We start from the raw sequence: 19569 nt of genomic DNA, 5'->3' as shown, positions 1-19569 counted from the left end.
TAAACCATTGTTAAACTAAGATATGGATAATAAATGCACCGATTTAGTTAGTTTGCACCGAACGAAACATAAGGGATGAATATCACACTTTTGCAATATTTGAGGGATGAAAAATACACTTTTTCCTTAAATTCATAACATATCAGCAATTTTGCTGACTTGACAAGGTTTTTATCCCATGTGAGAGGAGTTTCATCATATGTGAGAGGAGTTTCATCCCATGATACTCAACAGGCACATCTACCTAGTTCCCAATCTTGGTAACCGTGCAATGAAACTGTGCACTGAGACTGGCATTATTTATCCTCCACTTCATGACATAGTTGGAGTTAGAGAAGAAGTCATTGCGCATAAGGGCAGTCTCAGTGGACAGTTTCATTGCACTATTACCAAGATTGGGTACTTGGTAACCAAGCCATATGAGTTTCATGGGGATGAAACTCCTCTCTCATCTGATGAAACTCCTCCTCCTCTCTCCTCATAATGACCCTACCAAGTTAGCAAAATTGCTGATGTGGCATAGAATTTAATGCTTATGAAACTACCATGAAACTCCTTACTGAGATTGGCCTAAGAAAACCATCCATCGGTTATCTTTTCTCGCATTTTATTTACTTTTCTAAAGGCTAGAAAAGATACTTAAACCTCGAGGGAGATTGATTCGCTAAAAAACTTGAGGGGGATCGTACACTTTTTTTTTTCTTTTTAGTGCGTCTTCTTTCTCTTCTTTATCCTCCACTTTGTGACATAGTTGGAGTTAGAGAACCTCAGTTCAACGATATTTTTTACTTGTTGAGAAAGCAACCCGTGTTTGACATGCGAAGAGTGTGCCTGTGGGGGGTGGGGGTGGGGGTCCTTGGGCCCCTACCTCCTGGAAACCAATGGGGCCTCCTAAGCACCTCCTTTAGTTTTTTGCACCATGGGTAGAGGTTGTACTGGCTCAAGCCAGGTAGAGGTTGAAGAAAAATAGTAACTTGTGAAATAGAATCAGCCAGCAACTATTAGCTAGTGTAGCAAGGTAAATGATGTATTTATGGGCTTCAAGTCTCAGTTTATAGGGCACGTTTGGTTGGTGCCAATGCTCGTTTAGCCAATTGCTAGCTCACCCCCAATTATTTGCGAAGGAATTAGCCGCCAGCATTTCGCCCTTGTGTTGGCATGGAAAAAAACTGAGCGCAGGTGAGCGGGCGTGGGCGTGCTGATGATTGGCGATGTTCCAAATACACTCGCTAACAACCTGCATCCATCCACAATAGGCAAGGGCGGCAGAGTGTATGCAAGCAGGTGGGCAGCTACGTGGGCGGCTCTTATTTCTAGCACGCGCTATCGCCATGTGCGTCATTGTAGAAGGCCCATCTCAGCCCATCATCAAGCTCGCCCCTATCATCGCATGCCTTCTTCGTCTCCGGCGGCTCCTGTCACCGCCGCCTAGCTAGTGCTGCAGTATTTTGCTAGTCTATCCGAATCTCTATTGTTGTCCCCTGGTTGGCAACACCCATGCCATTGTGCATCCCGCCACCACCGTCGTTTGTCTTTCCTACCGCCCAACCCATTCCTTTGTCAACATGCCATGGACTCCCACATCAGCCCTCCACCTCCAAACATGGCGTCTGACGGAGGAGGAAGATGAACATCACATCTTGAGTGGCTTCTGTGACCGAATGACTAACAATCATGCACGACTGATAGTATTCCCGGGTGCATGCCTACGCAAGACGCGTCTCTGAAGCTACACAAGGCAATGCGAGGCGAGGTGGAGGGCGTGCGACGTGAGGCATGGCCGCACAATGCATCAACTTATTAGAGTGTTACTTTTAAGTGCTTGAACCTAGTAGCATAGATTATTACAAATTTAAATATTCAATATTGTTTGTAGACCAAGCATATCATGTGGAAATTCCTTATTTGATACCGAAAGATAACTCCATTCGTTTCTTGACCCTCAATTTTTTCCCTTCCTAATATAATACTAACTTCTAATTTTCATTTCTTATTTGATATTTCTGTCACTTATGTTTGTTAAATCAAGTGGAACGATCTTTAAATCACCTCCAATAATTATAAGCCTTTTGCAATGATAAAACAAATGAAGATGAACCTCATTTTTCCTTAAAGACGCACTTGTACCTTTACAGTTTTAAAATTAAAATTCATCGGATTAGGCTACTTTTACAAATTATTTGAATTCTATGGCACCAAAACACTTTTAAAAATTATCGGAAAATAACTAACATTTCTCACATCAGATGCAATAACTTATTAAATTATTTCCTAGCATAACTTACATAGAATTACGAAGAATGAGAATTTGAGAAATTTTAGAAAAACTTGATAATTCTCTATGTAACTTATGATGGAAAATAATTTATAAATGACTACATCTCATGTAACGAATATTAGTTGTTTTCCCATAATTTTTTGGAAAGTATTTTTGTGCAATAAAAATTCATACATGGTTTAAAAGTAGTCAAATTTGGTAAATTTTAATTTGAAAATTACAAAGGTACATGTGCAATGGATTCATCTTCATTTTCTATGATTAGAAAAAAGTTTTATGAATTTTGAAGGTGATTTGATGATCATTTTGTCCAACTTAACTGACAAAAGTGATGAAAGTATCAAATAAAGAATAAAAGTTAGAACTCATTGCGCAGAAAGGCATGAAAGGAATTGAGTCATCTTCTAGTGTCAATTAAGAGATTTTCTTTTATAACATCCCTCAATTGCAAGATGTTTCAGAAACATTGTTCAACCATTACTATCCTTAGAATTGCAAGACATTGGAAAGAATATTGTACAATTCAACTATAAAATTGAAATTTTATGTTATTATTCACCACGTATCACTAATTTATGTTGCATTGCGTATAGATTGCTTCTCATGAAGAATAATGGTGTCACGTGTCATCTATTAGTTTGGTAAAAATAATTCTTATTTATCTATTTATTTTGCTTCTCATGATCTATTTTGCATTATTTTTTCATTTTCATATAAATTGATGTAGACTAATGCTAGTTTAGAATGATATCTAATGAATTTATGTCCGTTTTCTACCTATTGTGTACAGCCCCTAAAATTTATTCCTAGATGCGGCCCTGAGAGTAGTACTGCGCTCGCAAGTTCTATTCGAATCAATTTCAACGGCGCATGGACAAATCCAATCGCTGGCTGGTCTTCACGTCCAAAGCCATAATTCTTGAAAAGAAAAAGAAAACTCGAAAGCCATTCATTATTCCGACGTGCCAGATGGTTTACCAAGCCAAATAGAGCCTAGAGAACCTCTCCAAATTAAAAGTCCAAGCTGAATTCCCACGCTTGACCGAACGGCCCCAGGCGAGCCCGGCCCCCGGATCGGCGCCCGCCACGTCAGCGCGCTTATCCGCCCCGCCCCGTCCCTCCCCCCGCCCCCCCGCCCCGTCAAAACCATTTCAATTTTATTATTATTACCACTTGTAGCGCGGCACACCGCGACGCATCGAGCGGCAAGTTGGAACTAGTAGTAAAAAGAAAAATAAATTCACGCGCTGAGCGGGGCAAGGAAGGTATTGGTGCCCGTGCTCTGCTCCCCATTCCCCGCCTGCCGCTGCTGCTTCTTTTTCCAGGCTTCTCCAGCCGCGTCCAGCCCCAGCGCGAAGCATCCACGACGACGCTCCAATAGGATACAGCGTAGCACAGCTCACGTCAGAAATGGATAGATAGATAGATCGATCGGTCGGCGGGTCGATCGGCGCGGCTGAAGCACGCGAGCCGGGAATTCCCCGCGCGATTGGGATCGAATCGGGTCGGATCGGCGCCGGAGGTGTGGGGGTTCGGGGGTCGCCGCCTCGTATGCCGCGGCGTCGCCGCCGATGTCCCGCATGAAGCACCTGCTACGCAAGCTCCACCTCGCGGGGGCCGCCCCCGCGGGGGGAGGGGCCGCGGGCGCGGCGCCCGACCACCACCGCCCGCGGCACCGGCGCTCGGGGCACCCGACGGCGGCAACGACGGCGCCGCCTCCGCCGCCGCCGGTCGTCGTCGCGGCGGCGGGGGCGCCCGAGCCGCCGCAGCCGGCGGCGGTCGCCCCCGCGGCGGCTGAGGAGCCGAGGGGGCTCGGTGCGGAGGCGGCCACCACGCGGCTGGAGGAGGACTACCAGGTGCAGCTGGCGCTCGCGATCTCGGCCTCGGACCACGCGGGGCTCGTCGACGCGGACTCCGTCCAGATCCGCGCGGCCGAGCTCATCAGCCTCGGCGCCACGGTGGGGGCCGGCGGGCACGACCGGACCCCCGCGGAGGCCCTCTCCGCGCGCTACTGGAACCACAGCGCCGTCAACTACGACGAGCAGCTCCCCGACGGCTTCTACGACGTGTGCGGCGCGCAGCTGCACCCCGGATTCCAGGCGAAATTCCCTTCCCTCGACTACCTCAGGGCGGTCCCGCCGGGGCGCGACGTCGCCTTCCTGGCCGTCTTGGTGGATCGGGAGCGTGACACCACCTTAAAACGCCTGGAGGATAGGGCTGCGGCGATCGCTGTGCAGACTAGGGCACAACATGGCCCTGCTGCTTCGGCTGAGCTCGCGCAGAAGATTGCGGGTCTCGTTGTTGATGCGATGGGCGGTCTCGTGGAGGATGCCGATGGGATGAACATGGACTGGAGCATCAAGAGACGTGAGCTCTCGCTCCAGCTCAACAGTGTGGTTCTTCCTCTCGGGTCGCTTCGGGTTGGGCTGTCACGGCACCGATCACTGCTATTTAAGGTTAGTAACTCAGCACCTGTCATCATCCTTATTTTTAATCTGATAGTTATTGCATGAACACGGGTAGTTCCCAATCTAGGGGTCAATATTCTATATTTCTATTATGGAGTTAACCTATCGGCTATCAGCCACCTATTATCGTTCCTGTTCATTCACTCCCTCGAATTATTTGAAAGCTAGATTGCCCATGAAAGGTTAAAGAAAGAATAATGAACTTTCAATTGCGATTTAAGAAACACCCATTGGTTTCTAAGAACCTATATAATTGGCCCTTTGTGGAGTTTTTTTTAATATTGTCATTCTGACTTCTGAGAACTTACAATTTGAATGTAATCTTTTCACCTGGATTGCAAACCACCTGGACATTGAAACTTCAATTTTAAGAATTTGAGTAGTGGGATCAAAAAGTCTTTTCAACTCCAAGGGTACATACCAGGGTTGGTAACTGCAAGAGTTTAGTTCAGCCACAAGCAAATGTATGGTTTGTTTGAGGTGAGTTGATCAGTGAATGGTGGTTGCTGACTGCTCTTCGGTGAGCAGTGGTGTAGCAAGATGATAAGGTGGCAGTGGCTGTGCTAAATCATCAGCATTGGCGTTTGGGACTTAACATGAGTGCAAGAAAATGTATGGGAGAATATGGGGAAGAAGTTTGAGAATGGGAAAGATGAGGAAGAATGGATTAGAGAACAGCCAATTGTTCTTGTATGTGTTTTTTGTGTCATTCTGTGGCTGTGGCAATGACTGTCGTGCAGGACTTATGTTACTTGTAGAAGGTTTTAAATCATCATGTTTAGTGTGTTTAGCATTGTTGCTAGAAGCAACCTCTAATTCTGAATTTCTATGGTTAATGGTGTAGCACTAATGGTGCCAGTTGAAATAATTTAATTAATTGCTATATTGTTGTGAACTCCAGTATTCAGCCATTTTGTCAATATGCATCAAACTATTTCTCTAAAGTGTACCGGATTGCTTAAAAGTAGAGTTTGCGGTAGGATTATGTAGACAGACACCAGCTAACCAATTGTTTTTTTCAGGTACTTGCTGATCGAGTCAATCTGCCATGTAAGCTTGTGAAAGGAATATGTTACACCGGAACTGATGAAGGAGCTGTTAATTTGGTCAAAGTTGATTTTGACAGGTATTATGCGATTTTACCACCATTTACATAATTGATCATAAATATTTTAAGATGGACTAGAACTATTGATCTTATGTACTTTAACTGTTGCAGCACTGAATATATTATTGATCTGATGGGAGCTCCAGGCACCTTAATCCCTTCAGACATTTCTGGCAGTCAGTTTCAGGATTCCAACAATAGCCAACTGCGCGGTGATGCTATTGAAGAGAGTGTTGCAGAATTATGCCTAGCTCTTGAGCAGATTAATGGTGGATGTGAGAACAGAAATGACATTGGAGGAAGCTCATCTGATCACAGTTCTATTTTAGCACTCACTTCAAATCTGGCAGATTTATCTCAGGCAGAACTTAAACAAAATGTTATCTCTGATAAAGATCTTGAAGGGGATATTAAAGTCAATGATGTTTCCAAGTATGTTGTGCCTGATGTAGTGAACCCACAGTTTGCGCAAAATTTGCATGACTTACTTTTGGAGAGTGGTGCATTGCTTCCTGCTGATTTATTACCTGATCAAAATAGTCGTAACATTCATGATAAAGAAAGTGCAGGATGGTTGCTAGTTGCTCAAACACGGCAAAATTTGCCAAATGGTTTTGCAGCTAAAGATTCTTCATCACTTTATGAAAATGCACAACACCCTGTGGAAAATGCAGAAGACATTATAAGAGATTTAGATTTGCGTGGTCATACCGCTAGTGCTATTTCCAATGAGGATCAGAGGGTTGCTGAAGATTATTTGGTGGGCATGTCAGGAGGTAGCAACGGAAATTCGGACAAGTTGAGCTGGTCTAGTACAAAAACGATCAGCTCAGTTATAGATGACGTTGCTGAATATGAAATACCATGGGAAGATCTTGATATTGGAGAACGTATTGGTTTAGGTATGTGCCTGGTTCCTAGCCTTTTTACCAGTAAGGCAGTAAATTACTAGTTATTAGGGAGCTTCTCTTAGGTGAACTCCCTCACTGAACTCTTTGGAATGAAAACAAACTTGCAACAAAAATGTATGTAGCACTTAGAAATTTGCTCTCAACCAGTGTCAAGAGAAGTAGATTTCTATTTAATTGCAAAGCCAAGCTTTATAAGTTATTACATTTTGATGTTTCCCAAATCTGATTTGAACAAAATCAACTGTCTATTTTCCCACAAATTGGGGGAACCATTTCATATGACTTCACCATTATTTTCATTATTTTATTTATATTGTTGAAATTAAGTGATGGCAACCTTTCCATCTTTCTGTACCTGTTCTCTTGAAGCTTCGCTCTCTGATTTCAGACACATACATCTTGTAAACTATTTTTTTCCTGCATTTGTATACCCCGAATTTTTTAATTTATGGTACCCGCCTTCAGTATTGTCTTCCATTTCAATACCATACGAATTCTCATTATCTCCTCTGCTCCTAGATTAATGTAGTTTTAAAATGTTTACATCCACACAAAGATACCTAATTCCCAGATAACAAATGTACTTCTTTCTTCGCAATAATTTTTCTGTAACTTTTGCCAATTTAAATTACAGTGAAAATTAATTTCAAAATTTATTTATGAGGCCATGAAAAACAAAAGGGAAAAAGAATTGTTACCAATAAACTGTTAGGACAATGATTGGGACTTTACTATGAGGCTCCCCATATTAGTTCATCTCAAGTGCCTCTTCTTTTGGCATGTACTTCTGGTACTGTTAGAGTATGTTTATTTTTACTTCTTGTGGAATATTTTTATCTGTACCACCACTTGAGGTGCACTTTTCATCTATACCATCAAGCTGTGTCAATGACAGGACAAGACACCACGTATCATTGACAAGCTGCGTGGTATAGATGAAAACTGCCCCTCAAGTTTTAGTATGAATAAGAATTCCCCTACATTTGGAAGTTAATTGGTCTGTCCATTTTTGTGCACTATTTGTTTCTTGGCTATGGCTATTCAGTGCTATACTTAAGTTTATATCGTTGCAGGTTCATATGGGGAAGTTTATCATGCAGATTGGAATGGCACGGTAAGTCAAATATTCTAATAGCAAATCCTTGCATGACATTTTGCTAGGGATTTAGCATATTGTGTAATTTAATACATCATAAGGTAACAATACAATAGCCCGCAAAAAAAAAAAGATAACATAACAAGAGATGATTTAGTTGCTCTTGTGCTGATAAGTGATGTTTTTCCCTTTGTATAGCTGTTTGCTCTACACGCGTTCGTTCTAGTTCGTTTAATGAATTAATACATGTGCCATCCATAGCAGATCATGGTTATGCAAAGTTAATAGTATTTTCTTGTGGCTACAGGCCTTGGAACATGCTTGTCATTTATAGTAGTTTATCATGATTGACAAGTGTTGGGAAAATAACTCTTCAGCCGATAGCTTGTAACCCTTTAGCTTTCATTTTCCTGTTTAGTTATTGCTTCGATTCTTTTGATGACTGCAAACTGAACCTTTGAGCAAGACGCAAACTACTGACATAGTTTTAGTAACCTAGTGATGGCTCAATTGGTAGAGCCTCCATTGAGAGGCTGCCTACTGGGGCTTGAACCTGGGTGCTCGTAGTGTACCTCCTATGGGGTTCTCTATGCTCCTCCTAAGATAAGCCAGGGGTTGCACTTTTGACTTTTTTCTATTTTCTTTAGTTTTGAGGTATTTGTTGATGCTATGATTTTGGAGAACTTGCACATACTAACTTTTGGGATTAATGTCCTTACCGCAACACCAAGTCTACCAATGTGTGGAATGACACGCCTGACTCGTGATTAGGCATTATGCAATGACATTACTAATTGATCAGTTCTTGTAGTTCTAAGGTCTGATAACCTGTTATCATCTTTATACTGCATGGATAAGCTTTGACCTTTAGCAAGCAAACATTGTGCATCAGGTTTTATTCCTAATAGAGGCAAAGTGAAAGTTTACCTACTCCAGTTGACATCTGTATAAGAAAAAACTGAACTAGGAAGACATGTGAGTATGAGTCAATAATTATGACTTTGTTCCATGTACGTCAAGCTGTCAGCATGGACATGTATCCAAATGCTTTAACATGCACATAAACCTTCAGACTAAACATTTGAAAGTCTTTTCTTATCTCTAAGAATACGTATTGCAGCTTACCAATTCTGTCGAGGAACATATGCAGTCTTCCTTTGACTGCTGAATCTGTTCTTTGAGAGTTTCAGTTCTCCTGACGCCTTTTCCTTGTAAATTTCAGGAGGTTGCAGTGAAGAAATTTCTTGATCAGGATTTATCAGGTGTTTCACTAGAGCAATTTAAATGTGAAGTGAGTTAAATTTTAAGACATGAATCTATCTCTCATATTGAGTTAAATGGCTATTGATTTCTTTTTCCTCAGCTAAATATGTGTTGTTGCCTTTCAGGTGAGAATCATGTCGAGATTAAGACATCCCAATGTTGTTCTTTTCTTGGGATATGTGACACAATCGCCAAATCTCTCTATATTAACTGAGTACCTCCCAAGGTTTGTACAAGTTCCTCTATTTGTAGTTAAAATGCTAACTGATAATTTCAATGCTTCTTGTTTGATGAATACAAAGGGCAATTACAGAAAACATACTTGTTTTTGCCAGGGGAAGCCTATATCGCCTGTTGCATCGACCAAATAGTCAAGTCGATGAAGTACGCAGGCTAAAAATGGCACTAGATGTGGTAAGCTTGGGCACGTTGTTTTAGTTTCATACATATGTTGTGGTTTGTTCTATGCAGCTGTTGATATTGTATTCTTTCAGGCAAAAGGGATGAACTACCTGCACTCTAGCCATCCTACCATTGTCCACCGCGACCTGAAATCCCCAAATCTTTTAGTGGATAAAAATTGGGTTGTTAAGGTGACTCTTCCCTCTATAACATCTCTTTCGATGCACACCTATTTTCTTGTTATTGTGCTCCTGTACTTCATCTGGGAGAGGCCTATTGGTTCTCACTATGCTCTCGTACCAAGACAGATTATATCGCGGTGATAGAATGTTTGCTTTAAAGAGTGCACTTTGCTTATTTTTTATTCTGTGCATGGAACTACTAGATTCCTTCCTTCCTGCACTTTTCAATAGGCCTCTTGCTAACAATCAGTGTCAGCTTGTGTGGTGCACAGTATATCCAATCTTAATGAGGCACTGAACCCCCTGAACCTATGAATATGATTTAGTTAGAGGTAAGTAAATACTGGGTTCCATGTACAACAGCTTTGGGGTATAGCTGGTTAGCATTGCCTCCAATGGTATTGTCCAGCTCAGAACAATAACTGCAGTGTCCATAACTGCTGTTTATTTACCTTATTATTCTTTAGTTACAGTTTACAGGTTCTATACCTTCCGCAGACAATGTAAAGTTGTTACTTTGGAGAAATCAATGTTTATTACGCATTTGTTTTACGCTTGCATCACCAAATCATTGTTGTTGATCTCAACACAATATGCATATGTCCCTTGCAGGTGTCTGATTTTGGCATGTCAAGGTTGAAACATCATACTTTCCTTTCCTCTAAGTCAACTGCTGGAACAGTAATACCCCTCATCCTTTAATTTTTCTATTTGTTCATATTGACTGTTTTTACTATTTGAGAGGCTACAAACCTAGAATATACTACAGCTAGATCACTGAAACTTCGTACCGATTCACCACATGAAAGTGGTGTTAACATAAGGCAGGAAAGACTAAAACAAATGCAACTCCCATAGTAGACAAACTTAAATTAGAACCCCCCCCCCCCCCCCCCCCCCCCCCCACACACACACCACCCCAAAAAAAAAAGATGGAGACATGGTAGGTGGCACTCTCAAGTCTCAACACGATGTATGCTCAATGCCAATTTGCCAACTGAAACATGACAAATGTGCTGTATGAAATACATCATTCTTTTGTAGACCATTAGAGTACTCATTTTGGAATAGACTAGGAAGGGAAATATGGTGCTGACAAATGACCATCTTAGTTCTTTCCAAATAGCAAATCTGTAGTTCGGAATGAAATTGCTTTCTTATTGCATAGGGACAGAAACCTGCACAAGTCAAATACTCTTAGGATGCTGCATCATGCATTATTTAATCCTCAGCATAACCATTGCATCATTGCGGCCTCCTTTGTTCAAAACTTCATATCACAGCAGTTCAATGGATGCATATGTGGATGTCGGTTCTATGATTTTGTTATTGGTGGCCTATGTTCCACAAGAATATTGCCTTCCCATATTTTTCTTGTTCAGCGTGTGTTTTCTGTAAATAACCTGTCACCATCACATCTTTATAACTGTATTTCCTGTTGGCCTGCAGCCAGAGTGGATGGCACCTGAGGTACTACGTAATGAACCATCAAATGAGAAGTGAGTAGTGAGTTCCATGGACATGTTGCTTTTTTCTGTTGCCCCTGTCATCTTCTGCACACCCAACATTTCCTGCTGGCTTCAGGTGTGACGTCTACAGCTTTGGAGTAATCCTATGGGAACTAGCAACCATGCGTGTACCATGGAGTGGGTTGAATCCAATGCAAGTTGTTGGAGCAGTTGGATTCCAGAACAGACGACTAGACATCCCCAAGGAAGTGGACCCGCAGGTGGCTAGCATAATATCTTCATGTTGGGATAAGTAAGACTAAATTAATTCCCCCAACCATCCTATTTCTACAATAGTTTTCGTTTCCCCTGCTACTCGCTCCACTGATGAGGAACCTTATGTTTTGTGCAGCGATCCAAGCAAAAGGCCGTCGTTTTCCCAGCTCTTGTCACCTCTAAAGCAACTACAGCGTTTAGTTGTTACAGAAAGCTGCTGACATACCTTTCCTGAGACAAATCTCAGGACACAGGTGTTCAAGTATTTAAGCCCTACCACAGGGCTAAAATTTTCATGTTGAAGCTCGTGGAGATATATTCAGAATCTCTGCGGTATAGATGTGTATGGGCGAAGGTTCTACACATCACCTTGTGAAAATGTGAGTCTCTGAAGCTGTGCAAAGGCGCTGCTGGAGAAAGCGTAGTGTGTAGTCTCAAGTGAAGAAAAGTGGTGCGACACGAAGTGCTCTGTGCCATGGTAAATAATTGTTCAGTTCTGGATTTTGAACGGGGTGATTCTGAGAATCAGAATTCACCACAAAGATAGGATCTTGAAGTTTTTTCACCACGTCTTACGAAAGATGGAAAAAGATGTCAAAATTTCATGGTGTCTGCAAAAAGTTGCAGCCCAATGTTGACCACATGCAAATGTATATCATGTATACGGATGCTACCTTGCTTCTTTTGTGAATGTGCATTTTAATACTTTTGGTTATCTTTTTCAAGGGGAAAACGAAGAAGGCTTCTTTACCTCAGTTTTTCATGGCTACCAATGTTGCATCTTCTTTGTGACTAACGATTTTTACGAAAGGATGTAATTGCATCCAAATACCTTGGTGTGAATCCAGGGGCGACGGTTAAGTTGAGCTAACTTTTTTGGAGAGTAACTACCTCATATTTACCTTATTTGTTTCAAAATATACACCTTCATGCGATGCACCACCTCAAAATTCTTGTCAGTAGCTAGCTCATATTTACCATATTCTTCAAAATATGCGCGTTCACTACGATGCACCAGGGTAAATTTAAGGACAATTCGTCAGGTTTCGCACAACTAGCACGTATTCCATATTGCATGCGGAATGCCAGACGTAACATTAGGTAAATTTTGCATGTTAAAACTATGGTGTTTACAACTTGGATTCAAGTTGAAATTAAATTAAATTCACAATCCCTTGACACTTGCAGCGAGACAGCCGGAGCCACACAATTATTCATGTCATGCAGATCAACCAGTTACAGCCTTACAGGGTGAATGAATACGTATATCAAGTTTACCGGAAGGGTATATGATGCACATGAATGCATTGCAATGTTGCACTTGATGCAGGCAAACCTCCCGTTATCATGGCCAAACTCTTTCAACATAGCACAGAAAATAACCAGTACACCCAGTATCAAAACTAACATTGATGAGTTCCAGAAGTATTGACTAGTTAGAACTGGACCCAAAAAGTAGACATCTCCTTCCACAGTTCTATAACAAATAAATGGGCTCACTTGAAGCATTTCGCATCCAGCAAGGCCTCACCTTCGAAGGGCTCCTGGTCCTCAATCATGGCATTGACACGCTCCTTCTGGGCCTCGTCAGAGAGGTCAACCTTGGTCCACTCATAGAGCTCCATGTCATAGACCTCATCCATGACGAACTTGGGGATCTCTGAGCCACGGAAGAGCCAGAGCCCCTTGACCTTAAAAGGTGGCTCAGAGCCGACCACAAGCATCTTGCCAAAGGCGTATTTGCGGCACAGGTCCATCCGCTGCAGGAACCCACCAACCTTGTTCATGGTTACAAAGGACACGGTGTTCTCATCATTGTACTTGTAGTCACAGAACCACAGGGAGTAGCCCTCTGGGTCATACATATCCCAGAAACCTGAAAATATATGGGAGATGAGTTCAGTTAATCTGTATGTCGCACTTGAAGTTACCAAATACAAAATTGAGTATCAAGATCTGGAAACTGTGCAAACCATAAAAAAATCATACAAAATTTCGATTACCTGCTTATAATTTGAACTAAAAGCTACAAGATACTCAAAAGTTCTACTGTAAAATCTTGTGTAGCCATCAACAGTGTATATTCAGTCAACATCAATTAATGATGTAATATTTAAACATGAATTTGGAAGGAAAATGTACCTTTAATAGCAACCTCGCGGAAGTTGGTTTTCGTGTTGGAGTACAGCCTCTTCCAATCATCAAGGATCATCTTGCTTGGAGGAAGCAAATCAAGATGATTCTTCGGCTTAGGCTTTGGTGCCTCTTCCTCCGCTGGTTTCTCATCTGCCTTAGGCTTTGGGGCCTCTTTTGGGGCCTCCTTTTTGGTTTCCTTAGGCTTCTGCTCCTTGGCTGGTGCCACCTTCTTTTGAACAGGTGGCACAGCTTCTGCCTGCTTCACATCACCTATGACTTTCTTGAAGTTTGGCTGGTTAACCATGGTCCAGAAGTACCTCTCAACATGAGGGAACTCCGAGGTGAAACTCTTGGTCATGATCCGAATAAAGCCCAAGTAGAGGTTGCATGTCAGCACGATATCCGCAAGAGTCACTGAATGCCCAACAAGGAATGTGTTTGATGCAAGGTGGGTGTTGAGGGAACCCAATGCTCTTTTCAAAGCCGCAATGGCTGTTTCCTCACTCTGTTGAGCAAATGGAAATATAAGACTACAATCAAGCTTTTGAGAAACACAAAGAGTGTTAGCCACGTGGAAATACATACCACAGCAGCATAGGGATAAAACCCCATACGTGGGAACAACCACTTCCCAATGTTAGCATCAACCTCTGTTGCAGCGAAGTCCATCCATTGTTCAATGTGGGCCTGAAACAAACAAAAACATTTAAGCACAGGTAAAAGAAAATAATAAAATGATCAAATGGATGTAAAACATCACTCACATAATCAATCAGTGAAAATCCATAAAGCGGGTTGTCAGCCTTCAAACGAGCAACTTCACAAAGATGACAATATTCAGTGCTAAATCAAATAACTGCAAACAAAATATTTGACATCAATGTTGCTACATTTGGCTTACCATATCGTGCAATTGCATTGCTCTCAAAAACAGCACCATCAGGAGTCTCGAGGACAGGAACCTGCAATGAAGTGCCCAAATTACATTATGGACCATTCTATCAGCCTTCAGGCTTCTTAAGGTACAAAACATTATTTCGTACCTTCCCAATAGGGTTCATCTTGAGAAACTCAGGAGTTTTGTTGGAGACACCCATTTGAAAGTCCTTCACCAACTCAACCTTGATGCCACTGTATTCTGCGGCAATAAGTGCCTTGAATGCATTTTTGTTACCACTGCCAGCATGCAGTACCTATACAACACAAAAGGTAGGCTATAAACTTGTATATACCAACAAAAACCTGTCACGAGAACAAATGGGAATGAAGAAATTAAAACAACCAATACAAGTTGTAGGATCAAACTAGACAATCATACAAGTTAAATGGTAGCTCATTCAAACACGTATGAGCTGACTCGGTAATCCGTACTCTATAATAAGTTACCTAAAGTCCGACAATTGGTGTGAACTGATTTCAAAGTGTGGAATTGCCAAATACATATGTGTTTTTTTCTCGAACGACGCAGGAGAGCTGTGTGTCATTTCATTAAGAGAGAAAAGAGAGCACAACAAGTCCGGTTAAGGACCAAAACCCGAGCACTGAAACACACCCCCACACACCTACACAGCGAAGCTTACAGACGACAACAAGCATGACCTCGACCAAAAACCCCTTGACCTAGGCTGGTGGGGCCAGCGACCTCACTAGGAGTTCCTGAAGTTTAGTTGCCCCAGCCATGCCCCAAACGCTACACTCATCTGCCAACTGTCTGGAGCAGCAAAGAGGTGCTTGGCCTAGCATTCTCAAAAACACATGAATTCCTGTGTTTCCAAATCTCCCAGGAAACCAGGATAATTAGCGAGTTAAGCCCTTTCCTTATCTCCTTAGGTACTGAGCGCAATGCCTTCCTCCACCAAAAAGAAAAACGAGCCTCAGAAGGTGAGGGTATCAGGGCTGTCAGTTGTAGAGGTTGGAGGATCAAGGTCCAAATCTGCCTTGTAAATACACAGCCGACTAACAGATGCTGAATGGTTTCCTCCTCTTGATCACAAAAAGGACAGACCTCAGGGTGAGGCAATCCTCGTTTGGCAAGACGGTCCGCTGTCCAACATCTATTGTTGATGGCTAACCAAATGAAGAATTTGCAACGAAGGGGCGAAACTCTTCCAAATCCTCCTCCAAGGAGCAAATTTAATGGTTCCAACAAAGAAGGCAGCATAGGCTGACTTGCTGCTGTATACGCCATTCTGTGTGAGTTTCCATCTGAGCTGATCTGGAACATCTTGCTGCAGGACAACTCCCTCAACATGGTCCCAAATCTGGAGATATTCCAATAAAACCTGAACTGTAAGTGCGCCTTTGATGTCTGCCAACCAGCTTCGATTAACAAGAGCTTGGGCTACTGTCTGTCTTCTAATTGCCCTTTTGGGGATGGCCTTGAACAGGTTGGGAGCCAACTCCTCGATAGTGTGACCATTAACCCACCTATCTTTCCAGAAAAGAGTGGAAACACCATTGCCCACAATATGGTCGACTGCTACCTTAAACAGGGCTTGGGCATTATGAGGAGCTTGAATTTGGAATCCAGCCCAAGGCCGAGAAGGATCAGTTTTCTGAGTCCACAACAATCGGATACGCAATGCCCAACCAAGAGTTTCCAGATTATGAATCCCCAATCCTCCATATTCCAGGGGCCGCTGAACTCTTTCCCAGGACACTAGGCAGTTACCACCATTGGCTTGTTCCTGACCTTTCCAAAGGAAACCTCTCCTCCTCTTATCAATGGTTTTAAACACCCACTTTGGCAAATCAAGAGCTATCAAGGAATAAATGGGAGTGGCGGATAAAACCATCCTAACCATTACCAACCGACCTGCTCTGTTCATCAGGGATGCCTTCCAACCAGGCAAATGATCAGCTACTTTGTCAATCAAAGGCAAGAGCACTTCTCTGGTGGGCTTATGAATAGAAAGAGGCAAACCAAGATACATGCATGGGAGTTCCTTTACAGCACACGACAAGACTTCAGCAGTGATAAGCATCTCTTCCTCTGAACAGTGTATGGGAGAAACAGAACTTTTCACCAGATTAGTGTGGAGGCCGGAAGTGTGTCCAAACAGGTCAAGGATGCTTCTGATTACTTGCAGATCAGTCCTCCCGGGCCTTAGGAAAATCACAGCATCATCAGCAAAAAAGGAGACCCGATGCCGAGCTTGCTGAACAGCAAGTGGCTGAAGCAATCTCTCTCTAGCCGCGTACTCCATGAGAGAATTTAGGACGTCCATGACCAGTATGAAGAGCATGGGAGAGAGTGGATCACCCTAACGAAGACCTCGGCTATGAAGAATAGATTCCCCTGGCTCCCCATTCACTAACACACGAGTGGACGAGGTCGACAAGATTAGACATAACATGTCCCGCCATCTCTGTCCAAAACCCAACTGCCTCATAACCTCCAGGAGAAAGGACCATGAAACCGAGTCGAATGCTTTAGAAATATCCAGCTTGAGGAGAATATGAGCCTCTCTCTTCATGTGCAAGGATTTCACCATTTGTTGGACAAACAGGAAGTTGTCATGGATATTTCTTCCCCTGACAAAGGCGCTCTGATTGGTGGAAACCATCGAGGGCAGTAAAATAATATCCAAGATACAATTTCTCAGCTCAGCTTAAAGGCAGCTATGCCTTCTGTCTGAAAAATTTCTAATTAATTAGCATGCAGCAAATCAATACACCAAATCATGTTGAAAGAAAACCACTATGCAAATCACAGCTGGAGATATGTGGAATCCTTAAACGAATTGGGAAAGAATTGACCACAAGTCTTCAATTAATAGCTAGGCAGTACACAAATTTAGTACATCAAAGAACTGCTGGGAGGTGTTTGCTACTTCCTCTGTCCCAAATTATAGTTTGTTTTAGCTTTTCTAGATACATAGCTTGTGCTATGCATATACACGTAGTGTATATCTAAGTGCATAGCAAAATATATGAATCTAAAAAAGTCCAAACGACCTATAATTTGGAACGGAGGGAGTACATGACAACACCAATCTTATCATACCATCTCAATAAGAATGTAATGAAAGATGTCTAAGTCCCCAAGTCAATAAGCTCATGCATGGTTTGTATAAGACAAGCCATTCTACAGGCAATCATCATTTTCCTAACTACAACAAGGATGCAAATGAATTCAATCTCTAACATTCAAATGGGAGCACCCCCATCCTCTGCGAGAAGGAAAGCATGCAAAGTGGGATAATTTTGCGCCCAAATTTTATCTGAACTCGAGACAGATAAAAAAAAAATCCTTGCTGTAGCTTCTACAGCCCACAGAAGCCCATGAACGTAATTAATTTACAAGAAAATAACTTGCCACACCACACCAAGTCCAAACTACAAGCTAACAACCTCGCTAATCCAAGTTAGCTAATTAAACGCATCTAGCACATCAAATCTAAGCACCCAAAGATACCAGGTAGTGCACAAAAAAGGCTCAAACGTAGAAACACTTACAAGCGCCATCTCCACCGGCCGCTAGCTTCGCTGTTCGCTCGATCTCAGATCTGCACAACACAAGAAAACCAATGATAAAAAAAATCAGTAGCATAAAAAACGCAAATAACGCAAGAAGACATCGCAAAAGTTCCTCGAATTTTTTGCTAAGACGTGAAACTTACCGCTGCGGCAAGCGCGAGATCGGGCGAGCGGCAGTGCGGCACAGCAGCGGAGAGCGGAGGCCAAGCCAGAGGCGGAGTAGCAGCCCGCAACCCTTGGGTTGGGAGTTGGGAAGTTTGGGATCTCGTGCCTAGGGTTGCACGCGCGCGATCGCAGCCGTTGGAGGTCGAAGCGAAGAAATTTATGGACGGCTCACATTAATCTGAAGATGCGGCGTCGAGAGCAAGGCTCGTCGGTGCTTTTAAGGCCCTAAGCCCAATTTTCACTCAAGCAAGAATGGGCCTTATAGAGCCTTGTTTGTTCTTATTTTGGTCCTGTAGCCCAACTGTTGTGAGTGAGTAATCTTATGGGCTGGTATTGGTAATGGGCCTAAAATGAGAAGGAAAGAAAGCTCACGAGACCAGCAATATCCCGCCCGTTATTAATCAGTCGCCGTTTCCCCGCCACGCCGGGCTCTTCGCTGCGCCGCGCGCCGGCGGCAGAGAGCCAGAGGCGGAGGCGCATGGCCATGGCTACGTGGAAGCCGGCGGACGGTGGCGGTGGGTCCCCCGTGCCACCTCGCGCTTGCGCACTGCCGCGTAACCTGCTGTGAGCGGTTAGACTGATGGAGGCAAGCGGGGAATTTGTGTGCCTTCCGCCACGTGTTCGACGAAATGTGCCCTGGAAGCTTTGAGGTTTCGCATGTTCTAGTGTGGGAGTAGGATCCGGATGGTCGTCGCAGCGGTTATTTTGCTACGCGCTTAATTCTGGTTTGGCATCCGAGAGAGTGTGACTAGGAGGGCAGGGGGTTTGATACGAGGTGCTAAATTTTAATAGGGTCACATTGGATATTCGGATATTAATTAGGAGGACTAAACATGAGCTAATTATAAAACTAATTGCACAGATGGAGTCTAATTCGCGAGACGAATCTATTAAAGCTAATTAATTCATCATTAGCAAATGGTTACTGTAGTACCACATTGTCAAATCATGAACTAATTAGGCTTAATAGATTTGTCTCACGAATTAGACTCCATCTGTGCAATTAGTTTTATAATTAGCCTATATTTAATACTTCTAATTAGTATCAAACATCCGATGTGATGGGTGCTAAAGTTTAGAAATGGGTATCAAACACCCCCTATTTTTGTGCTGGATAGCAACAGAGGTGGAGCATGAATATTGTAGTGCTGCACATATTACGCACTGTAAAGTTGTATGTATTGCTTTTTTATGAAATCTAAGTACCTTTTTAAGCTGTGTCTTGTTCTTGTTTGAAGATTTGGCAGAGGGTGTCCAGACAGCAACGGTTCAGAGCTGAAGAGAAGGCAACTTCTGTGTGATTACAACTTGCTACTGCAAATCTGGGAATGGTGAGTTATCTGCCTGTTTTACCAAC

General features: G+C 42.9%; 2 protein-coding genes across 2 annotated transcripts; one reads left to right on the top strand and one right to left on the bottom strand.

Moving 5' to 3' along the window:
• The first annotated feature begins 3501 nt into the window (after window positions 1–3501).
• Window positions 3502–12182, top strand: LOC101765843 (serine/threonine-protein kinase EDR1). The gene is made up of 12 exons (XM_004951396.4): window positions 3502–4734; window positions 5769–5872; window positions 5966–6756; window positions 7839–7879; window positions 9084–9152; window positions 9250–9350; window positions 9460–9538; window positions 9619–9717; window positions 10321–10389; window positions 11158–11207; window positions 11293–11469; window positions 11569–12182. Exons 1-12 carry the CDS (start codon window positions 3850–3852, stop codon window positions 11651–11653), a joined length of 2550 nt encoding a protein of 849 aa, XP_004951453.1. The 5' UTR covers window positions 3502–3849; the 3' UTR covers window positions 11654–12182.
• Window positions 12183–12622: 440 nt separating this feature from the next.
• Window positions 12623–18346, bottom strand: LOC101765436 (elongation factor 1-gamma 2). The gene is made up of 8 exons (XM_004951395.4): window positions 18191–18346; window positions 18027–18076; window positions 14612–14761; window positions 14470–14530; window positions 14333–14385; window positions 14154–14255; window positions 13575–14073; window positions 12623–13308 (listed from the first exon to the last, which is right to left on the bottom strand). Exons 2-8 carry the CDS (start codon window positions 18033–18035, stop codon window positions 12929–12931), a joined length of 1254 nt encoding a protein of 417 aa, XP_004951452.1. The 5' UTR covers window positions 18036–18076; window positions 18191–18346; the 3' UTR covers window positions 12623–12928.
• Window positions 18347–19569: the final 1223 nt, after the last annotated feature.

This window comes from Setaria italica, chromosome I (genome assembly GCF_000263155.2).
Source record: "Setaria italica strain Yugu1 chromosome I, Setaria_italica_v2.0, whole genome shotgun sequence".
NCBI classification, from domain to species: domain Eukaryota; kingdom Viridiplantae; phylum Streptophyta; class Magnoliopsida; order Poales; family Poaceae; genus Setaria; species Setaria italica.
Note: the sequence above shows the minus strand (reverse complement) of the source record. Positions and strands in the feature narration are given on the sequence as shown.